General features: G+C 34.6%; 2 protein-coding genes across 9 annotated transcripts in view; both read right to left on the reverse strand.

Moving 5' to 3' along the window:
• Slco1c1 (solute carrier organic anion transporter family member 1C1) overlaps window positions 1-4123 on the reverse strand; it is a 47319-nt gene extending 43196 nt beyond the window's left edge. For 2 of the 4 annotated variants that reach the window (XR_001183522.3, XM_087214049.1), the window contains exon 1: window positions 3713-4075. The gene's annotated coding sequence lies outside the window, so the exon portion shown is untranslated. Of the gene's footprint in view, window positions 1-3712 lie in introns of all 4 variants that reach the window. The other 2 variants (XM_004845787.3, XM_087214048.1) reach the window with 2 other exon arrangements.
• A 9103-nt stretch (window positions 4124-13226) lies between these two features.
• The window catches only part of Pde3a (phosphodiesterase 3A), a 312783-nt gene continuing 305553 nt past the window's right edge, over window positions 13227-20456 (reverse strand). For all 5 annotated transcript variants that reach the window (XM_087214050.1, XM_087214051.1, XM_021259122.2 and 2 more), the window contains one exon: window positions 13227-20096. In XM_087214050.1, coding sequence (XP_087070176.1) covers window positions 19855-20096 — 242 coding nt within the window. In that variant the 3' untranslated portion in view covers window positions 13227-19854. The remainder of the gene's footprint in view (window positions 20097-20456) is intronic.

A 20456-nucleotide genomic window follows, 5' to 3' on the forward strand; every position in this document is an offset into this window, starting at 1 on the left:
TAGACGCCAATTCTGTAGACAGAATTTAGAGATGCCACCTTTTGTTACCACAGTAAATTGGCAAATCTTTTCAATTAAACTCAAACAGGATATTTGATTCATCCCTCCATTGGGTATTTGGATCCAGTATTCTTTCTCAAGCCCTCCACTGTAAGATTCATTTTAGCAAGAATAGGTTTAAATGTTGCCTTTGGAATAAAGAATGAGGCAGAATTTTGCTAACTTTGTGGTCTTGCCAAATTAAAGTAGGAGCAAGAAGTAAAGAAAGAAGAGGAATTCAACCATTGAATATTGATTCATTACAATTAAGACTTCAAAGCCTTAAAATCTATCTTAGAATAAATGCAGGAGGTTGTCACCTATCATAGATTCCTAAAGCACCTTCTAACTCCTGCAGCATCCCAAATAAGGTTCAAACTACTATAGTAGTAAAGAAGTCCAATTTGTATATTACTTTAGTTCAATAAAGAAGAAAGATTTGTGCCTCAGGCTGAGACTTAATTCAGATGAAAGTACATTTTTTGGGTCTGCTTTAGAAGTAAGAAACATGGTCTCCATTCCCACACTAGATTCCCACCCTCCTCTCACTCTTTTGTCTGGACCAGACCCTGAACAGTATCACATACTCTATCTATTTCTCCCTGTTCACATCAATGTTTATACATCCCATTCCCCTTCTCTTTGGGATTCCATATGGCTCAGTGCCTGCCTGCTAAGGTAATCTATATCAAGGGTTGCAAAAAATAAAATAACTTCTGGATCGCCCCAATGATTACTTAATAATGCAATTGTACATTAATAAAGATCTTCCATTTCTGCACACTAAAGAAGTGACATTTGGAGTAGTGTTTCATGTATTGTGATAAAAATTCTGGCTTGTTTTGCTTATCTATATATGATCTTCATTTAATTCTATGCTTGGTCTACATTTACTAAACCTTCATTGTTTGAACTCACAGATGGTATCTCCAACTGAAAAAAAATAAGTAATAGTAGTATAAACATTTTATTTCAAATATATAACTTAACATAAGAAGATCTAAACAGTTTCAAAGTTTAGTGGACTCTTCCAGGGAGGGAAGATGAGTAGAGAAAGGGTAGAGAAAAGGTTTGTTTTTTTAAAAAAAAATTAAACTTACAGAGTTTTATTTCATAAATATGCATAACATTAATTTTTAAAAACTAGACAAAGAAAATAACAGTGATTGAAACAAAAAATATAAAACCAAAATGCTAAAACTATGCCCTAAACAAAGACATGAAAGACAGATGATATGTCAATAATGTTTTATCAAGGGATGCCCAGAAAGGAAAGAAAGTGGATAATGGAAACAAAGCTAACTTATGCTGATAATGAAATCTCATACAGATAGCACAAAAAACCAAACTTTAGAAGCCCATAGATTATAAAATCCCAATGAAAATGATAGCAAATCCAAATTAATTAACTAGTATTTTAAAATTAGGATTATCCTAAAGACTTTAACCATAACTAATAAACTTTATTCACTAATTAATCACATGAAGAATTTAAAACTATAAAATGATAAATTGTCAGTAGATGCAAAAACATCATTTAATCAGAGGCAACATCCATTCCTGATTTAATAACAAAAACAAATTCTAAGAAACTAAAAATATAGATTCATCTGTACAGTATCTGATAAACAGCCAACTTCATTTATGCACTGAATCACTGATTCTTTTTCCAGGATAATATTTTCCTAGAATATTTTATTTATTAATTAAATATATTAATATTTTATTAAAAGGAGATTTGAAAAACACTGAGTTATACAAAGTTAAGTAGATTTCTTTTCCATGAAACTACCGAGAGTTTGTAATTGAACTCCAGAGATCCACAACTTATCATGAAAAAAAGTCAAAACAAACAAATGACCTAAAAGTAAGGTTCAGAAAATTTATAAGCAGAAAATTAACACAACTCATTGGTATCACTTCATATGGTTTTTCAAAAAAAATTTGTATATCTATATTTTCTAATTTTTCTACAATGAACATGCATTTCTTCTGTGAAAAATAGTTTGACATGAGAGATAAATATTACCACCAAGAACAAATGTAGAAAACAGAAAGATTTTTTAAAAAAAGAAAGATTTTACAATATAAAATATATAATAAGTTTCCAGCTAAAAATGTAATTTCTCTTCAAGGATTAGCCTTTCTAATTCAAACTAGCTTACTGTGTTAGGCGTTCAGATGTCAGATGGTTTACCATTAGTCATAATATTAAAACCAAAATGCAAAGAGCAAATGTTTAATAATATTCTACCATTTAAACTAAATGTATCTTTTTTTTTTTTTTTTGGTACCGGGGATCGAACTCGGGTCCTTGCACTTGTGCAGCAGGTGGCGAAACCACTGAGCTAAATCCCTGTCCCAACTAAATGTATCTTTAAGGGTTAATTCCAGAAGGTCTATAATGTTAAAGAGAGAAAAGATTGAAAATAAAATATTTAAAAACTTGAAATATGAAAGCACATAAAACGATTTCTTATATTTGGAAGGGCTGACACAAAAATTACTCTAAGTTGAATCCAGAGGCGATAGCAGAAGAGCACTATAGTGATCTCAGTTAATGTTATATTAAGATAAAATAGCACCCAGCTTAAAATATTGACCCTTTGGGTTCTGCTGGAAACATAATGTCATCTCCATGGCTAATGTGCCAATCATTATAAGAGCAGTAATGTTCCAAGGGGCCACAGCTTGTGAGCAGGGACCTTTTAAAAGAGGAGGTTAGGAGCTCATTGACATGAATGCAAAAATCTTAGGCACACAGTCTCTTCATTTCCACTTGCACAAGTGGGGCCAGAACAGAGTTATTTAGAAGGACTTAGACCTGCCACATCCTTAACTGCTCTCGGGCCACCTGACTCAAGTCCTCCAAGAAAAGACATATGGCAAAGTTTTCATTCAACACCCTCAGGTGAGATACAATTAATTCTGGAGGCCAAAGTAAAGCAAGCCAAGCAGTTTTTCTTTATTTTAGTTAAAAAAAAATGAATTCTAGGTTCACACAGGTTGAAAAATCAATCCTTCAGTCTTATTTGGGGGCTGAGAAGGCCATGGTTGGATCACACAGGTACTTGGAAGTGTTGTGACTGAGACTCCTTCCAGCTGTCTGCCTCCAAGGAAGCCACAGGAGAAGGCAGGGAGACAGCCTCTCCCTTCTCTCCCTTGGGCAGCAGCCCTCTGCACCAGCCTGGCTCTGGATCCTTCCTTTCCAAAGGCATAAAACATCATTTCATTGTCACTGCTAAGAGGAGCGTGCGTAGTGTAGAAAGCTGACCCCCCCCCTTACAAATTTTCATTAGTGTCAGATTCAGATTTAGTAAGTACTATTTTTAAGCCAGCTGATGTATGTATTGTTTTGTAATCCTTAAGTCTACCCAGCAAGTTTAACACTATAATCCCCATTTTCAAGGACTCAAAGCAGGTACGTGGCTTGTCAAACTACCAAACAACAAGCATCAGAGTCTAAATTTGAACCCCAGTTTGGGGTTTTTCTGACTTCTCTAACCAGTCTCCCTCTTACTAGCATCAAACTAACAAGGGGCTTATCAGCTCTCATTGAGAAGGGCTGGAGATAAACTACAAGTAGTACAGAAATAAAGGGTTTATTAGCTTCTCTCCTGGTAAAACCTGGCATAATGCTCACAAAATTCAAAAGAAGAGAACCAGATCTTACCTGGAGGTGGAGGTCAAAGACAGCCTGTTCCTATCAATGAGCTCAACAAGAGGCTGAACCACACTCCACAGACTGAAAGAGGAAACTGAGGGAAATTCCACAGCAATTTTGGGCAGTTCTGCCAGGTCAGGACAGGCTGAGTGGACACGGACAGAGCAGATTAGGGAAGAGAAAAGATGCAGGGCATGGTCTCAACCCTGGGCAATCTCTCCTCTTCCGTCTTTCCAACTGGCCTCTTTTTTTTCTGGCAGTCTGCAGAGAATTGGCCACGCTGGCAAGGCCACTGACATGCATCTCAGCTCCCAGGGCACAGAAAGTGCTGTAGCCTTTGAGCCATTTCTTTGCAATTTGCTGCAAGTTTAAGGCCACACGTGATAAAGCCTTCTTTAAGGGAGAGAGTGAAAAAAGAAAAGACCACTTGTGATCTTACTTGCTGATTCCCAGAAAACACAACTCCACAGGGGGCGCAGGGTGAGGGAAAAGAAGCCAGAGAGAGGATGGAAGTTTGCAACAAAGATCCCTCCTTCTCCTTCCAAGAAGTTTTCGAGCCAGCCATTCCTTAGGGATGTCACTGGGATCCTTGTGTTTTGTTTGTTTGTTTTTGTTTATTTAAAAAAAGCTCTCTGGCAAACTTGCTGCACAGTTTCCTTTCTCACGGGGATTCTAGAATCTATGGGGACCAGGTATCAGGTCAAGTTCAAAGCTCTACAAAACTTGCTCCAGAAGGATTTAATCCCCAAAGAGACATGATCAGTTGTCACATTCATGATTTCTATGAGCCTTGAAATTAGAAAAACAATGATTATTTGGCATTTGGCTGTTTATTCTACTTTATTCCAAGGGAAAGAGAACTCCTTACACTGAGAAATTCTAAAATTCTAATAAATTCTTTTTCCAAGGAACAATTTTAGCAGATTTTGAGCAGTATTAGTTTGCATTTGGTTCCTACCATAAATGAATTTGACTCAGAATTACCCAGGGCTCACCTTGTCCTTAAATGGCTGTGACTCTGGTGTAGTCACTTAATTTTACTGAATCTCAATATCTTTCTTTGTAAAACAAATTTTGTTTCCTTTAAAAAAGAAGGCAGATATTTACAGGGTTGTTTTAAGGATTAAATTATGTTATGTATTCAAAAGCATATTGCAAATCACCAAGCACTAAATGATCAGAAGGTATCATTATTACTTATGTACTTTCAGCTCACATAGGATCAAGATAGTTAATATTTTATTAGTATCTTTTATTATAAAAGAATAAAAGAGGGAGCAAGGAAAATTTGGCTTATTTTAAAGCTTACAATGAGGCAATGTCATATCTGAACTCTGAAAGACCAAGTATTTAATTTTAGCAATCAAACCAGGCTTTGCCTTAGGAAATAGCGAGCAAACAGCTCTAAGTGATATCGTTTTGAGTGTGTATATCTACATGGCCATTGATGAATTAAAGGGAAGATAGTATCTATGAGTCAAAAGAGCAAAGTTTCTATTTTTCCTAACCAAGACATGTAATTTGTCCTTGTAAATGTAATTTGGTCCATTTTCATCTTCCTCAAATTCACTAACAAGAATTCTTTCCTTATTTCTAGAGGCCCCAGTTAATGTTACTATTGTGAATGTGCCTAGTGCTTATTCTGCATAATATATAGAGCTCTTTATACCAGCCTTGCACTAGATTTTATCCAACCTCAACCTCTCATTCCCCCTCCAGACTATGGGTCAGGAGACTTTTTCTGTGAAGCTTTCTGGGGCCATGTGATCTCTGTAACAGCCACTTGACTGTCATTTTTGTAGGAATTGAAACTTGGACTGTATATAATGAGTTTCCTAAGGCTGCAGCCACAAAGTAGGTGGCTTAAAACCACAGAACTATATTGTCTCACACTTTGGAGGTGTTAAGTCCAAAATTATGGGTAGAGCTATACTCCCTCTAAATCCTTCCTTGCTGAAAATTCTTGGCATTATTTGACTTATGGATGCATCACTCCAATCTCTCCCCCCACAAAACCATCTTCTCCTTTGTGTTTTTGTGCTTTAAAGGACACTACTGGATTAGGGCTTATCCCAGAGACCTCTTCCTAACTTGATGATATGTGTAAAGACCCTATTTTCAAATAAGGTCACGTTCCCAAGTACAGGAGATTAGAACTACAGCATATTAGGGAAAGAGGGATCATAATTCAATCTACAACACTCAGGTTCTCATTTCCCTTCTTACTTGAGTTGTATCAGGCAATCATTTTAATCATGCTCTTCTGTACATCTTTGATTCTATTGTTCTTTATATTTGCTGTTCTTTCTTGGTAAACTTCACTCAAGTTAATTTTTCTGTCTAAGCTATGTTTGTGTCTATACTCATTTTAAATGATTGGAGAACAAGTCACTGATATATCCTCAGGGTTTATTTTATATTTATGATCAATAACCTTACTAGCAGTGAGTAGAGGCACTGTTAAGGGAATACCATTTCATGGTCCAATCATTTTCCCTCTTTCCTGAATAACTGCTAAGATCTTTCACATTTCTTTTTTCTACTCCTTTAGCTGGTGATCTTAAGGAGTTCAATAATAAAACAGAAAGAAAAGGGAATGTTACAATCTGCCATTGCTATATTTACACACTCTATTTATATGTAATTTTTATTTATATTTAATATATTATCTATAAACATATTTATATATTTATATTATTTATATATTTATTTAGAGATAAATATGATTTGCCTTTCTTCCTACCCTGAGGGATGCACAGCCCATGCTACTGTGCCCAACCTTGAGTCTGTACTTCTCATCTAAACTTACTTTCCTCCAACTCTTTGTCTATCAAGTCCCACCAGCTTTTGTCTCCACCACTCCACCACAACTATTTTCATCAATAAGATCAAAGATGTTCACATTAATAAACCCGTGATGACTTGCCAGACCTCATTTTAATTTTCTGTTAGTATAACTGTATACAAATCATGCTCATTTCTTTGATCCACTTTCTCTGATTCATTTTTTCCTACTGGGTTTCAAAACAATGTACTCCCTTAATTTTTTTCTACATCAGTGGTCATTTGGTCTTAGTCTTCATTGCTGGAAAATCCTATAATTCAGTCCTCAGAATATCTTCTGGACTCTACCCCTTAATGACCTCATCCAGTTTCATGGCTTTAAATATCAACTATGATATAAGATAAATGAGGCTAAGAAAAGCTATGTAGTTCCAAATTAGAACTAAGAGGTTTTCGATCTGAAAAAAAAATACATGTAGGTACACATACACACACACACACACACACACACACACAACTTTTCTCCTAGTCCTCTCCTTTGAAAAGGCCTATAAACAATGACCAACTAAGTAGCAACATGTGTGACTAGAAATGAATTGTGGTCTACAAATAACATAAATAAAGAAGTCATGGATCCCTGGCATGTGACTGATCCCCGGTTTGGGTTTGAAATATCTTGTCAAAGAAAAAATCTAGGAGTCTATGAAAAAGAGATTGAGCCAATAGGACTCAGGAGCCAACTCAAACAAGCTTCTTCTAGTAAAATATAGAAAAATTTGAGCATGAATAACAATAAATGATTGAAACATGTAAAATATTAAAATCCATGAATTCACAACATCGCCATAAAAAATCACATGGTCTGTCACCTTTGAATGACTTTAAATAACAACTTTAATAATTTAAAACTAGTGGTGCTTAAGGGAAAATTATGCATCTATATGCCCTTCCTGATCAATATATTCATTAGTTATTAAAAGAAAATTATATGTATTATGAATAAATAAAAAGGGATGAAAAAATGACAATATCATAATTTTCAAACCTCTATTTAATGAATGAATCTAGATAATGGTCATCAGTTATCAATAATATCACATGAAAAATAACACAGCCATTTCTGAACATCTTGATGGTACTCAAAAGCTTAAAACTTTTCCTTTCAAACAGTCTTTCTCCTCATTCCCAAACAAAACCCTCTGACTGGACCTAAATTCCAGTTCTTTAGAAATACAGGAAAAGAAAAATGTGCTAAAGGATTCTATAAAGATGCAATTAGCAAAATCCAAATGGAGAATGTCGTTAGGACAATCCATTTTTTCCCCAAATAAAAAGTTCAGAGAGAGAGAGAGAGAGAGAGAGAGAGAGAGAGAGAGAGAGTTGACCAACACAATGCATGTTTGTAATTCTACTCAAAAGGAAATGCTCTGAACAGGAAGATTTTGAACCTTGAAAGTTTTATACCTCAGAAATGTGAACATTTTATCAATATTGGTTGTTTTGAGGAGTTTGTGTTCATTTTTTAAAATAATAATAAAGGTGTTGCCTTTGTTTAAGGAAATAAATCTTTTAGAAGTCCTTACATTTTCTGTAAAAATTATTTTTAAAGAAAAATATATTGCGTTGGATATCTTGAAAATAACTTTGGGGAGAACTGCTAGATATTTTGAGGTAGAGATGGAAAAGATTGGCCAAATATTAATTGTTTGGGCTAGGAAGTGGTAGCATTCACTATACTATTTTCTCCAGTTTTAATATATTGAAATTTCCCTAGTTGAGTTTTAAATAAATAATAATAGACAGGTAAAAGTGTTTGAGAACAGATAGTACACTTGATTTTAGACAACAGGACAGAAAGTGATATAAATGACCAATAAATACATGAAGAAAATGTTCAATATCACTGGCTCTTTGAGAAATTCACATTAAAACAACACAGAGATTCCATCTCATGCCAGAAAAAAATGGCTACCATCAAGAAATCAACCAATGACAAATGCTGGCAAGGTTATGGGGAAAAAGAGACTTTTCTTCATTGTTGGTGGGAGTCTAAACTGATACAATCACTATGGAAATCAGTATGAAGTTTCCTCAAAAAACTAAAAATAGAAATTCCATTTGATCCAGCTATTCCCCTTCTAGGTATCTTCCCCAAAGAGTTAAAGACATCATATCACAGTGATGTATGCTTACTTATGATTCTAACAGCACAATTCATAATAGGTACAACTGGGAAATAGCCTATATCCATCAACAGAGGAATGGATTAAGAAAATGTGATATCTACACACAATGGGGTACTACTGTGGTGTAAGGATAAACTTGAGTCATTTATCAGAAAATGGATGCACTTTAAGACCATAATAGTAAGTGATGTAAATCAGATACACAAGATTAAATATAGCATAGTTTCTGGCATATGAAGAACTCAATACAAAAATAAAGTGTGAAATAAGAGATAACAGGCTAAAAGAGAAAGGAGGAAAAAGTCATTGTTATCCAGCATAGACAATGTATCTAAAATTTTACCATGATTTAGTAACATTGTCTTTTGTGTTTTTGGCCTATTAGGCTGGTTGTTAATCTGTATATATAATTAACTTTACAATGATTTATAAAATAAATGAATCTGATGCTGGCAAAATAAAAGGGGAGTCGAAGGGGAAAAAAGAATTGAGATATGTTATGTACATGTGCCAATTCCCTACAATGAAAGTAATCATTATGTACTTCAAATGTTCTAATAAAAATTAAAATTTCAAAAAGTGTTTGAGGACGAATTTGATTTCTATAATTACCTACAAAGCCAAAAATCACATATGCAAACCCTATTTTCCACTATTCATTCTGTGTTTTCTTTGATTTCATTCAACACTTCAGTTAGTTGAGGATTATGTTCACTGATGGGATGATCCAAACTGCATTCCTGCAGGGTCAAGTTCCTTAGTGGTCCTGTTTTTATTGGGCAGATCTAGTTTCCCACTACATTTACTATTCAGTGTGGAAGGCTCCTTAGAGTATTCTGTGTTCCAAACATAGTATCTCTTGCCAAGATTTAGTATCAGAAAATAATTCAGCTTGATAATTTGGGATCAATCACTTCTTTTCTTGATGGTGCAATAAGAAGCAAAATGATCCAAGTGGTGTCAATTCCACAGTAATGACACCATGTATATTGATAAAAATATCCCTTGCTTGGAAAATATTTCCTCTCAAAAAGCAGAAAAAAAGGAAGTTTCAGAGGTAGCTTGTTACCGCTTAATGCTGGGTCATTTTTGCTTCCCCCATTTCTGGCTTTTGCACTTGAACTACAAATTTCATGATAGGCATGAGAGCACCTATGGAGCTCATGTACTTTCTTTATCTTTATTGTATCTCTCACTCTTTTCTTGATTTGAGGTATCAGAATCATAGCTCCCAAATATATCCAGGAAACTGTAAATTTATTAGGTTACATTTCAAAGGAGATTTTTTTCATACATAATTAAGGCCTCAACCTTAAAAGAGAGAGATCATTGTAGATTATTTGGGCCCCAAATAATTGCATCAACACTGAAAAGTAGAGAACTCTTTTTTTCAGTGGAAGACAGAGATACTTTAGAAGAGAATTTGAAAGCATAAAAATCAATCATGTGCCATAGCTGGTTTGCAAATGGGAAGATGAGAAGAGCAACGTTGGAAGGACTACAGATGCCCTTAAGAAGCCGAGAGAGGTTCTCAGCAATAGCCACAAAGGATAAGGGGACCCCAGCCCTATATCTGCAAGAAGCTTCATTCAGCCAAAAGCTTCAATGACCCTAGAAGCAGTTTCTGTCCTGAGATTTCACAGAAGAGCCCAGACTAGCAAACACATTGATTTGAGGTTTGCAAGAGACTCAAAGCAGAGAATCCAGTAAAGCCCATCTGAACTTCTGACTTACAGAGCGGTGATACATTTGCATTATTTTAATCCAAGTTCATAGTAATTTATCATTGCTGACATAGAAGGCTAATAAGTCATCTCACTGCTTCACCATCTCCAAAGGTCAAAGGTCAAGCCCTTAGTGAACTTACCTCTGACATTTGGAAAGGAAAAGCCAGTCAAACTGACCATACAGCTAGGAGCTTTTCCACCTCAAGTATTAACTACAAAGAGTAAAACAAATCCTCAATCCCTGACCCAACCCTGGTCCCAGTTTCCCAGAAGACCTCATTTGGCATGAGCAGCTCAGAAGGACTTCAAATCTGACCAATTTCAGTAAAATTAGGTCTGGGACTCCTTTAAGCCAGCAATGATGCCAGAAAGAATGTTCATGAAGTAGCTCCAGGATTAAAATAAACAAGACAGTTCCTTAAATGTAGCCTAACAAGTAGATCTGCTGACTACTTAAGTTTTTTTCCTTTTCATTGGTCAAGTTATCTTACCCATATCCCAGACTCCTCCTTGTGTGTAACCCCAGGCAGAGGGGGTGATCTGTAGAGCTGCATCAAGTGTGGATGAGTGAGACTAGGGACACACTAATCTGATCTGAGCCTTTCAGTTTCAAACAGTGACTCCTCTTTCCATTCCTTTGGCTGAGATCTCAGGCTCTAACAGACTTACTGGGTGTTACCTCTCATACTATGGGATTTAGTGTTTTCTCACTGAAGACTAGTTTTGAGACCATGTAATTACAGGAAAAAAGATGAAAGTTCCAAAGGGAGTGTTTGTTCGCTATTTTCTCCCTCCACTGAGAATGTCAGGGATAAAATGTACAGCTCAAAAAGGTATAGTCAGTCTTATGTTTTTGTGTTGTAGATGGGATGGTGGGGGTGGGAGAGAGAGAGGGAGAGAGACAGAGAGAGAATGTATAGTGAGAGTATATAAATACTCCTTTGAGTATTTGCCTGTATGGTTCCTTTTGGAGGGAGGGTAGTTTAGGGTGAGAGAATAAAGGGAACTTTAAAAATCATAGGCTCACATGTTGGGATTTTAACTCCTAGGTAACAGGGAAATCAATACATGTAGATTAAAGGACAAATTCCTAGGGTAAAAATCACATTTTTACATTTGTTTCTGAAGACTATTTGTGAGTTAGCTGAAATACTCATTTTGAATCATGTAAATTATTCTAGTTTCAAACACGTGGAACAATAACATCTAAGCCTGTAAAATTCAAGCACTCTATGTATTAGATACCCACAGACTTTATAGAAAAAATTGTAGGATTTATAGGATAAATGGAAGCATTGTTTATTTTACAGGATTATGAAATGGAATGTCAGAAATACGATTATCTTGGTTTGAGTCTGTTTGACTGAAGGATTAACTTAGTTCCAGAAAGTTAGATGATAACTATGTATCTAAGAGTGATAGCCACAGTGATAGAAAGGAGGAGGTCATCATGGGAATATGGATGCACCAAGGATCCGTGGAAATTCAGGAATGTCAGTGGATGTTTTACTGCAAAATAGTTTGGATTCTAGAAGCCTGCACTTGACATGAGAGGAAGATATGCCTTCAGAATAGTAGAGGAGTTGGCTTGCACAAATGATTACATCAAACATGATACCACAGAATTATTTTATATTATACATTATTTTCACATTGTAACATCCACATTGAGAAACTATGATACAATGTAACAATTTTGAATATATATGTACTGTATATATATAACCAAGAGGCACTTCCAGTAATGTGGCAAAAAGGGAGCATCAAATAGCATCTAAGCTAAAAAATAATAAAAATAAATACAATTTATCTATTATGTTTTTCTGTACAGATTCTACTTTTTACAAAACAATTATTACCAATTAATGATGTCTCTTAACAAATACTTGTGATAGGATATCAGGTATTGCTACATATATTAAGTCCATCAATATAGGTCAGAGGAGAAAATGTTTCTATTCGCAAAATGATCACTTATGTTCCAATACCTCACTCTTGTATTTCTAAAAGTTAATACATTGGACAAATTTATTAATTAATGAGAATATTCAGTTTTGTTGAGAGTAGTAAGAATTATTGTTAAAAATTGTCAACTAGAGGGAATAGCACAAAGGATATCCCTATGGAGTCACCTTGGTTGATAGTTTTTTGAAAATATTACTGTTTAGGAAGAGTAGATTAGATCAATTCCATACTCTCTCACTTACAAATATTATATGAGGCTAAGTATTCAGGACATGCTAAATTAGAACTATATAATGACACTGGTTTTTGGTCAAGATGAGGTAACTCTTCAACAGGCCTATCAGAAATCAGAACACATTTTCACACCAGAAATCAAATCAAATTAACCAAAACCAAAACCACTCAGGATCAAGAATAAAGTTCATTTAGTTTCTTATACCAAAGTCTTATACCAAAGTCATTATAGAAAAACAGGGAGAATCTTATATTCATTGTGTTTCATTCAGAGTTCTAGAATACTTATAAACTTATAAACACACCAATTTTCATTTTGTGCTTTGTATGATGAAAATCTCTAGGAAGAAATATCAAGGTGTAGGTTCAGTGATATTTATTTCCAGTGCTTGCTAACTAATAACTAATTGCTAACTAATTTGCTTTTTGGAGCAAAAAGTGTATGCATTCTTTTGTGGTAATTTATTAAGATATAAACTGACACGCATAAGTGAGAAAAAGTTAAGCAAACATAATATGCTAAAAGTCTCATGCAAATATTTTATAGTGTATCAAAATTAGTCATTTCTTAAACTAATGAACAAATATTTATTAAAAGTCAAGCCATTAAAATCTCACTAACTGGTAATATATAGATATGTTAGTGTTATTAAGGATAGCAACACTATAGTACTAGATTACACTTATAAATAGCTAAGGTGAAACATATAGATTTGAGTCATAAAAATAACGCATTGAAAATTTTAAAAAGAGAGGTGGCAGGAGAAATTCTATCAACCAACAAGTGATATTCACAAAAAGAACATTTTAAAGTTATTTTTAATTTCACATTAATAAACATTAGAGTATTTTGCTATTCTATAGGGAACAAAACCACTAGAATAAAAATCCTTCTCTTCAAAAGGTATTTAAGCAGCAGTTTCTAATCCCTAAAGACTAATTCACATTCAGAAACATGTGTAAGTGCTCAAGACAGTAAGTGAAAGAGGGCTGAAATATGGATCCACTATGTCATTTTAGTCCAGAGTAGCTAATATCTAAATTGGTTTCTCACTGAGATGAAGGAGTGTCTTGGAATATGCTTTGAGTTCTATGTAGTATTGGCTCCCAGTTCTCAGCTCTGAAGTTTTTTCTTCTTAGTATCACGGACTTCACAATGAAACCAGAGGTCATTTAGATCTTGATGTAAAAGTCATTCCTTTTTCCTTATTATGGTAGAGAGAATTTCTGGTTACTTTTCCTTTATTAATATTTAGTCAGAGAAGTGAAACTGGTGAGAAGCCATACTTTTTTTCTATCAGAATGACTGGGGCTTGTGGGATTTTTGGATTTTCTTAGAAGAAAGGATGGATTCCTTGCTGTAGTTTGTTTCATTTGAAAGAGATACTTTCAATGTCACTGAAAATTTAAAGCATAAAACTTTAAAAATATTTTTAAACACCTTTCTATCAATAAGTTTCAAATTCCAACCTACCATTTGATCATGCTTCGCAGATGAATGTAGATGAATGGTTATTCAACTGGTCAGTGCTTCATCTGTCAAAGTTAAGATTAATGCTTAATTTTTTGTAGTGAAGTGTTTGGGCTTCTAATTAGGTTAGTGTTTAGTAAAATAAAATCTATAGTAATACACCATTTATTTTGACAATAACCTAAGCCATGATAAACTGCTGGATAATATATTATTTTCCCTTGGGATAACTCAGAAAACTTAAATTTTAATTTTAACACTTAAATTCTTGGAGTAAATGTATTTTATCAATCTTATGTATATATTGGAACCTTTATAAAGCTTGCTCCACAAAGGACAAGAAGGCATTAGAAAAATAAATTTCCAACAGTTTTGTTACACAATACTAAGTATGGGTATGGCAAAGTATTCAATATCTCAGTATCATGGAAAGTCATTTTATGGGTCTCAGATTAATTTAATAAAAAAATTAATGCAGTTTTGGTTCAAGAGAATTAAAATTTAAATATTGGTAGTGCTTACATATGAAAATTTAACATTACTATCTTCCAAACAGGTTGTTTGGCTAAATTATTTTCATGACTGAAAAATCACTTCTTGATGTGAAGCAATGAGAAAGTTTTTGAAATGGACACTCATTCAGCATTTCTTTTCTATAAGGAGAAGTGCTGGCTCTTCATCTGGACACCATAATTCCTTGGAGAAGCAGAAATACAGGGATAAAAACACATGACAAGGTACTCAACCTTAAAGACGTGATACAGAGAAGAACTAGCTGCCTTTACATGAGAAATCTGGCCTATTCTTAGAGCTTTAAGCATATGCCAAAAGTCAATGTTGCTTTCCATCCATACATAGTTCCATATACTTTAAGGTTTCATCTACATTAAAATAACTTATATTGGATCCATAGTTTTTGAATCAGTAGACTGAGTTCCACCAAATAATTAAAGCCTTAATCATCAGTTTTGCATCATCAAACATAGAGTGCACATACACACACATACACACAACACACAAAAGCTCAATGATTTCTGTCAATATTGTTAACCTGGTATTAGAATAATTTACTAGCATACATAACAAGATCAATTCAGGTAAGGCAGAAAGCACCTATTAGGTAAGGTAAAAGCAACATTATTTTAACAAATGCAATGTGTGAGGCAATAGCACAAATTGCCTAACATCTGTGGCATATAACATCAACTTAAAAATGTTCTTATTTTCTGACAATGGGTTATTGGTGTGAAACATACAAATATTTACATAAAACTCAGTTTAAGTTATCGGAATGATAGTTTATAGTCAACTCAGTGTTTATAGTTTCATTCATTCCTAATTGAATTTCCCAGAAGAACTTGAATATTTTCTAGAGAAATAAATTGTGAGAATATAAAGTGCATATTGGCTCCAAACTAATACATTCCCTCTTTGATTAGAAATCCTCAGAGTAACTTACTTTCAGAATACTCTTCACCTCAAATGCCTAATTGGTTTCTTAAATCTGAACTTAAGCAGGTTTAAAAAATGGGCAATATCATAGTTTTATCATGGGAAATTAATAGCTTTTCTTCATAGAGATGATGAGAGAAATGAATAACCTAGAATAATGCTCTGAAAATTTTTCTTGCTAGTTAGGTAAGATGATGGTGGAAACCCAGTTTGGTTTCAAAGTACATATGTTAGATCATAATTATCTGGAGTTGAGCTATTAGCATCTAAATTTTTTCCTGATATGTTTTCTACACACACTATTTGGTAGTTTGTAGAATAAGAAGAATCTCGATTTTCTTGACTATGAAAGTTCACAAAACTCTATCAGACTGGGGTCTCCTGCTAGTTTGAAAGGCCATTTGCAAATAGCATATACATCAGGAAAGGCATTTAATGGGAATCAAGTAGGAAAGAAGAGAAGTATAGTAAGATCCTTTCAATGATTTTCATTATTATTTTAGAAATATTATAACTGACAAGAATGGTGGAGATCTCCATAACATGGAAGCACCAAGAATTCTCTCCAAGTAGAATATAAATGATTTGGGAGAAATTCAATTCTCATTAGTCAGGATTTGTTCATCAAACAAATACTTCAAATTTTTACAGCAATCATTTCAAACTTTAGACTTTATTTACAATGATAATTTTCATATTTTTATTACTTAGAAAATAATTTATATTTTTCCATCATTGAAACAAAGTTCATGCCTTCTGCATGGCTTTTACCTTCAGGAAAATTCTCTGGGAAGGGAGGGAAGGGGACATGGGAAAATCGCACATAAACTGTCTACGTACAGCTAATGAACAGTCTCCGTGACATTCCATGTTTTCTTTAATACTACTGGGGTTGCAATGGTTAGGATTTGTCCTGTAATTCAACCAAAATAGAACAGACAGAATTATGAATTATGTCCATAAAAAGTAGATGCTTTCTGAAACGTACATGAAGAAACTCCTTCATGTTAGATGACCAATATAGATATATTCCTGTACAGAGCTACTGTCTTCATCTACTAAGAACAAAACCAAGTCTTGCATAAATGACAAGAAAATAATAATTTTTCAGTTAAGAAAAAAGCAAAAGTGGTGTTTTAGCCAAGAAAATAATATTCTAAATAAATATTCGACTTAGATCACTGGAAAGGCAGCCTATTAGCATGTTGAAAATGACATAGATAATACACAGAATACACTTGGACTTTTACTTAACAGAGAGCAATGAGTTCTAATTTTTCCTATTGATTTTTATGGCTGTCTATACAATTATCCTTTTCCCTAACTGTGCTAGAAATCCCTTCATTTGAGAGACCTGAGTTTATCTAATGGCACCTATAAGTAGGCTCATATAAAAATGTAGTAAATTGCAACAAATAACATTGGCACCACAGGAAGTAAGCTCTGAAGATGGAAGTGAACTCAATAATATTGCTGTCGCCAAGGAGGGGAAAACATCACTAGCAGAAAATACCTTTATATGTTCCTAGGCAACCTTGGAGATGTCCCAGGTGTGTATCAAAGTTATGCATTTGGTGGATCTCCATCCTTTCATTTCAGCTGACATCTAGTCTAAATATAATGGCTATTTAAAAAAATTATCCATTTGCCTGGATTGATGAACACAAATCTGGAACCGAGACATTCTAATTGCTTTGGCCATTAATACTCCTATTATTTCATGTACCTTAAAACAAAGCAAATAAACATAACCAGGCTGTGGCTAAGACTTCCTGGCTGGCTTAGGCTTTGCAGATTTAATAAAACTGCTTATATACAGCTATGGATGGGTTCACAATGGTAGTGTCATTCCACTCACCTAGCTTTTCCCTATATTTATATTAACTATACAGACATATAGCCATTTGGAAAAGGGAAAAAGATTAAAGTAAATACAATGCTATGTCAGTATAAATGCCTTTCCCTTTTGTCTTTTATTTGCAAGGGATGGACAACAGTTCATTTCACTTAAGAAATATATTTGACTCACAGTATACTGCAAATGTAGAGACACACAGGCAATACTAAGAAAATGGAAACAACTCAGTAAGCGCTAAATAATGAAGACTTGGTGTTAACACAGAAATAACACTGAAACAGATTTTAATTATTTAGGTAAAGCCTGTATCCATTGGATTGTTTTTACATTTTCCTACATACTGGAAATTTTGCCTTGAAACCATGTTGATTATCTTATTGTGGTATCTTTGCCTAATCAAAAATGCTATGGATTATTACAAAATCATGCGTTGGTAGGGAAAAATTTACATTTGTGAAAAACAAAGGATTTTTTAAAATGTAAACACTCCCTTCTATGACTTCAGAGAAGGTAAAACAGTAGAAATTACAATCGAGGTTTTCTTGGAAACTAAGGTTGTTTAGAAGATGAGCAAATCTGTATATAGAATGGGAGGAGGAGTTATAACCAAAAACTATGGTGGAGAGAAATGGACACCAAGTATAAAAATTTGGAGCTGGTTAACTTTTTCATCTTGAAGACAAAGATTCCAAATGCATTCAGTTAACAAAAGTTACTACTGGAAAAAAATTCTTTTCAGCATCCTCATTAAACTGGCAAAAATAATTACATGAGATTATCTTTAAACTAGAATAGGTAGGTGAATGGATACCCACAGACCTCCATGGAAACAAATTATCATCCTCTTCCTAGGGTTGGAGATAGCTACCATATATAAAAAGGGTGATTAAAATATAACTTTATAAAAATGTTTCCCTTTTTTGTTTTTTAAAAAAGAGTTTACTATCTACAGAAACCCAAAAGAATCTTTATATATTTACATCAAGATAACTACTCATGACATACATCATAATATGAAATAAAATATTGAAAGTGAGTATCAACTTTTTAAATAGAGGTTTGGCTCACAGCATAAACAAGTGTAGATAAACAAATAAAGAAAACCCTTCAAAATAGCCCAATCCCTAAACAATCCCTCTGTAAACCAAAAGAAGCATGACAATAGGCCAGATTGCAGACAGAGGTTTCCATCACACAGTGTATGAAATACCACACAGAGGGTGTCAGAGGGAACTTCACCCTCAAAGCCAATCTTACAGTTGTCAAGGACCATGTTTTCCTTACGTCAACACCCAAACCCTAAGTTGCTATTTTCTACATCATCTCTTGCCAGGTAACCTATAGTGAATTTCTGTTTGCCTTTTTTTTTTTTCCTAATATATGTTTTGCAGCAAATTAAGAAGACACAGGAGATACTATTAAGTGTAATTTCCCATTTCTCTGGCATCCTTTTAGAACTCTTACCTGCCTGCAGCTCCTTTTGGGTGTTTATGTACAAAGAATGCCATCCCCTTTAAAGGTGATTTGATTTTAGGTAAGTGACATACACACTCACAAGCAGCTCGTATATACTCATTAGGGAAATAGACTGGAAAATGCCTCCATCTTCCAGGATTGAGCCTGGTGTTAGCGCGCCTCCAAGTGGTGGATAGCAGTAGTACCAGTCACGTGGCCCATGAATGCTCTCCAATTGAAAGGACCTCTATCTAAAGGGAGGGCCTATGGAATGGCTGCCCTACAGACTCTCCAGAGCGAACTTCCTTCTGTTTTTTCACATGTACTCAGTCATCTGCTACCGCTATTCTACAAAAAAATTTCTCTACTTTTACAAACACATGCATACAAACTCCCTCCTTCTCTTAACAGACCCATCCCCCCCACATACACACACACACAAAGTGTTGGCAGGATATATCAGAATTCAAATAATGCTCTGAAACTTTCATCCCACAGTCTAAAGAGCAAAAGCTGCTTAGTTGTAGCCTACATTCGCTGTACCCTTTTCCATGCTAAGCCACATCATTTCCCATGCAATTTGTTTTCCTTTATGATTTATTATCACAGTGACCACTATATATCTTAATATGAATGTTACTAACATGTGGAACCAATAATCCTGGCTTTCAGTGTGTGTGTGTGTGTATGCGTATGTGTGTGTGACTATGTTTTACATATATCTATGTGGAAGGTTTTATACACACACACACACACACACACACACACACATATTTCCTCCATAAAAAAAATATATCCATAGAAGCTGGTGTTGCAGTGTGAAAGCTTCTTGGAGCAAGAGTTTTTAACAATGTACCTCACTGTAAAAATAAACACATAAAATGCAAAGGATCCCAAAGTGCAATAGCCATTTTCCATCTTCTTTCATTTCTACAGTGTTGTGTCTAAGTACTGTGCTGGCTTGAAGAAGAGTCCATGACAAATCAAATCTGTTTGGAAACAGCCCATTGTATTCAGGGTCACTGGTTTGACTTTGGGGCCGGGGTTTCCTCTGCTCTTGGTTTCCCTTTTTCTTCCTCCTCTTCCTTGATGGCCTGGATTTGCTCTGAGGTGTGTTGCTGAGGAGATTGGTCCAGGGCTGGATTTGCAATGCCAGTCAATTGCTGCTCCTCTTCAATGACTTTCTTCCACATCTTATGGTTCTGCAGGAGGTGCTGAGTTATTTGGCAGTAGATTTTCCTCCTTTTGAAAGTTTTCTTTTCTAAAAAAAAAAAAGAACACCAAATTGTATATTTATTGGTAGGCTGAGCACATGGAAGTCATTTTTTTTCATATTAATAATGAGCTAAGTACCCAATGGATACATGTACCCATCTCCTGATTTGTATATTGTAATGATGCAGTTTTCAAGAAGGGAGAAAAGGATGATGGCAATAACTATTGAAGTGTCATTGAGAAATAACTGTGAACAGTATTTAGTATTTGGTAATGTCCACAGAAGTTTCCACCCATGTCTTGATATTAGTTTTCCTCACATTCAGGCTATCAAGACTTCTCACCTACATGATGGGACTAACTTTTTATCATCCTCAGTCAAGCAGTTCAACTCCTAGAAGTCTAC

Source organism: Heterocephalus glaber, unplaced genomic scaffold (assembly GCF_053883595.1).
Source record: "Heterocephalus glaber isolate CG9 unplaced genomic scaffold, H.glaber_assembly_v1.0 deba00001444, whole genome shotgun sequence".
In the NCBI taxonomy this organism is placed as follows: domain Eukaryota; kingdom Metazoa; phylum Chordata; class Mammalia; order Rodentia; family Bathyergidae; genus Heterocephalus; species Heterocephalus glaber.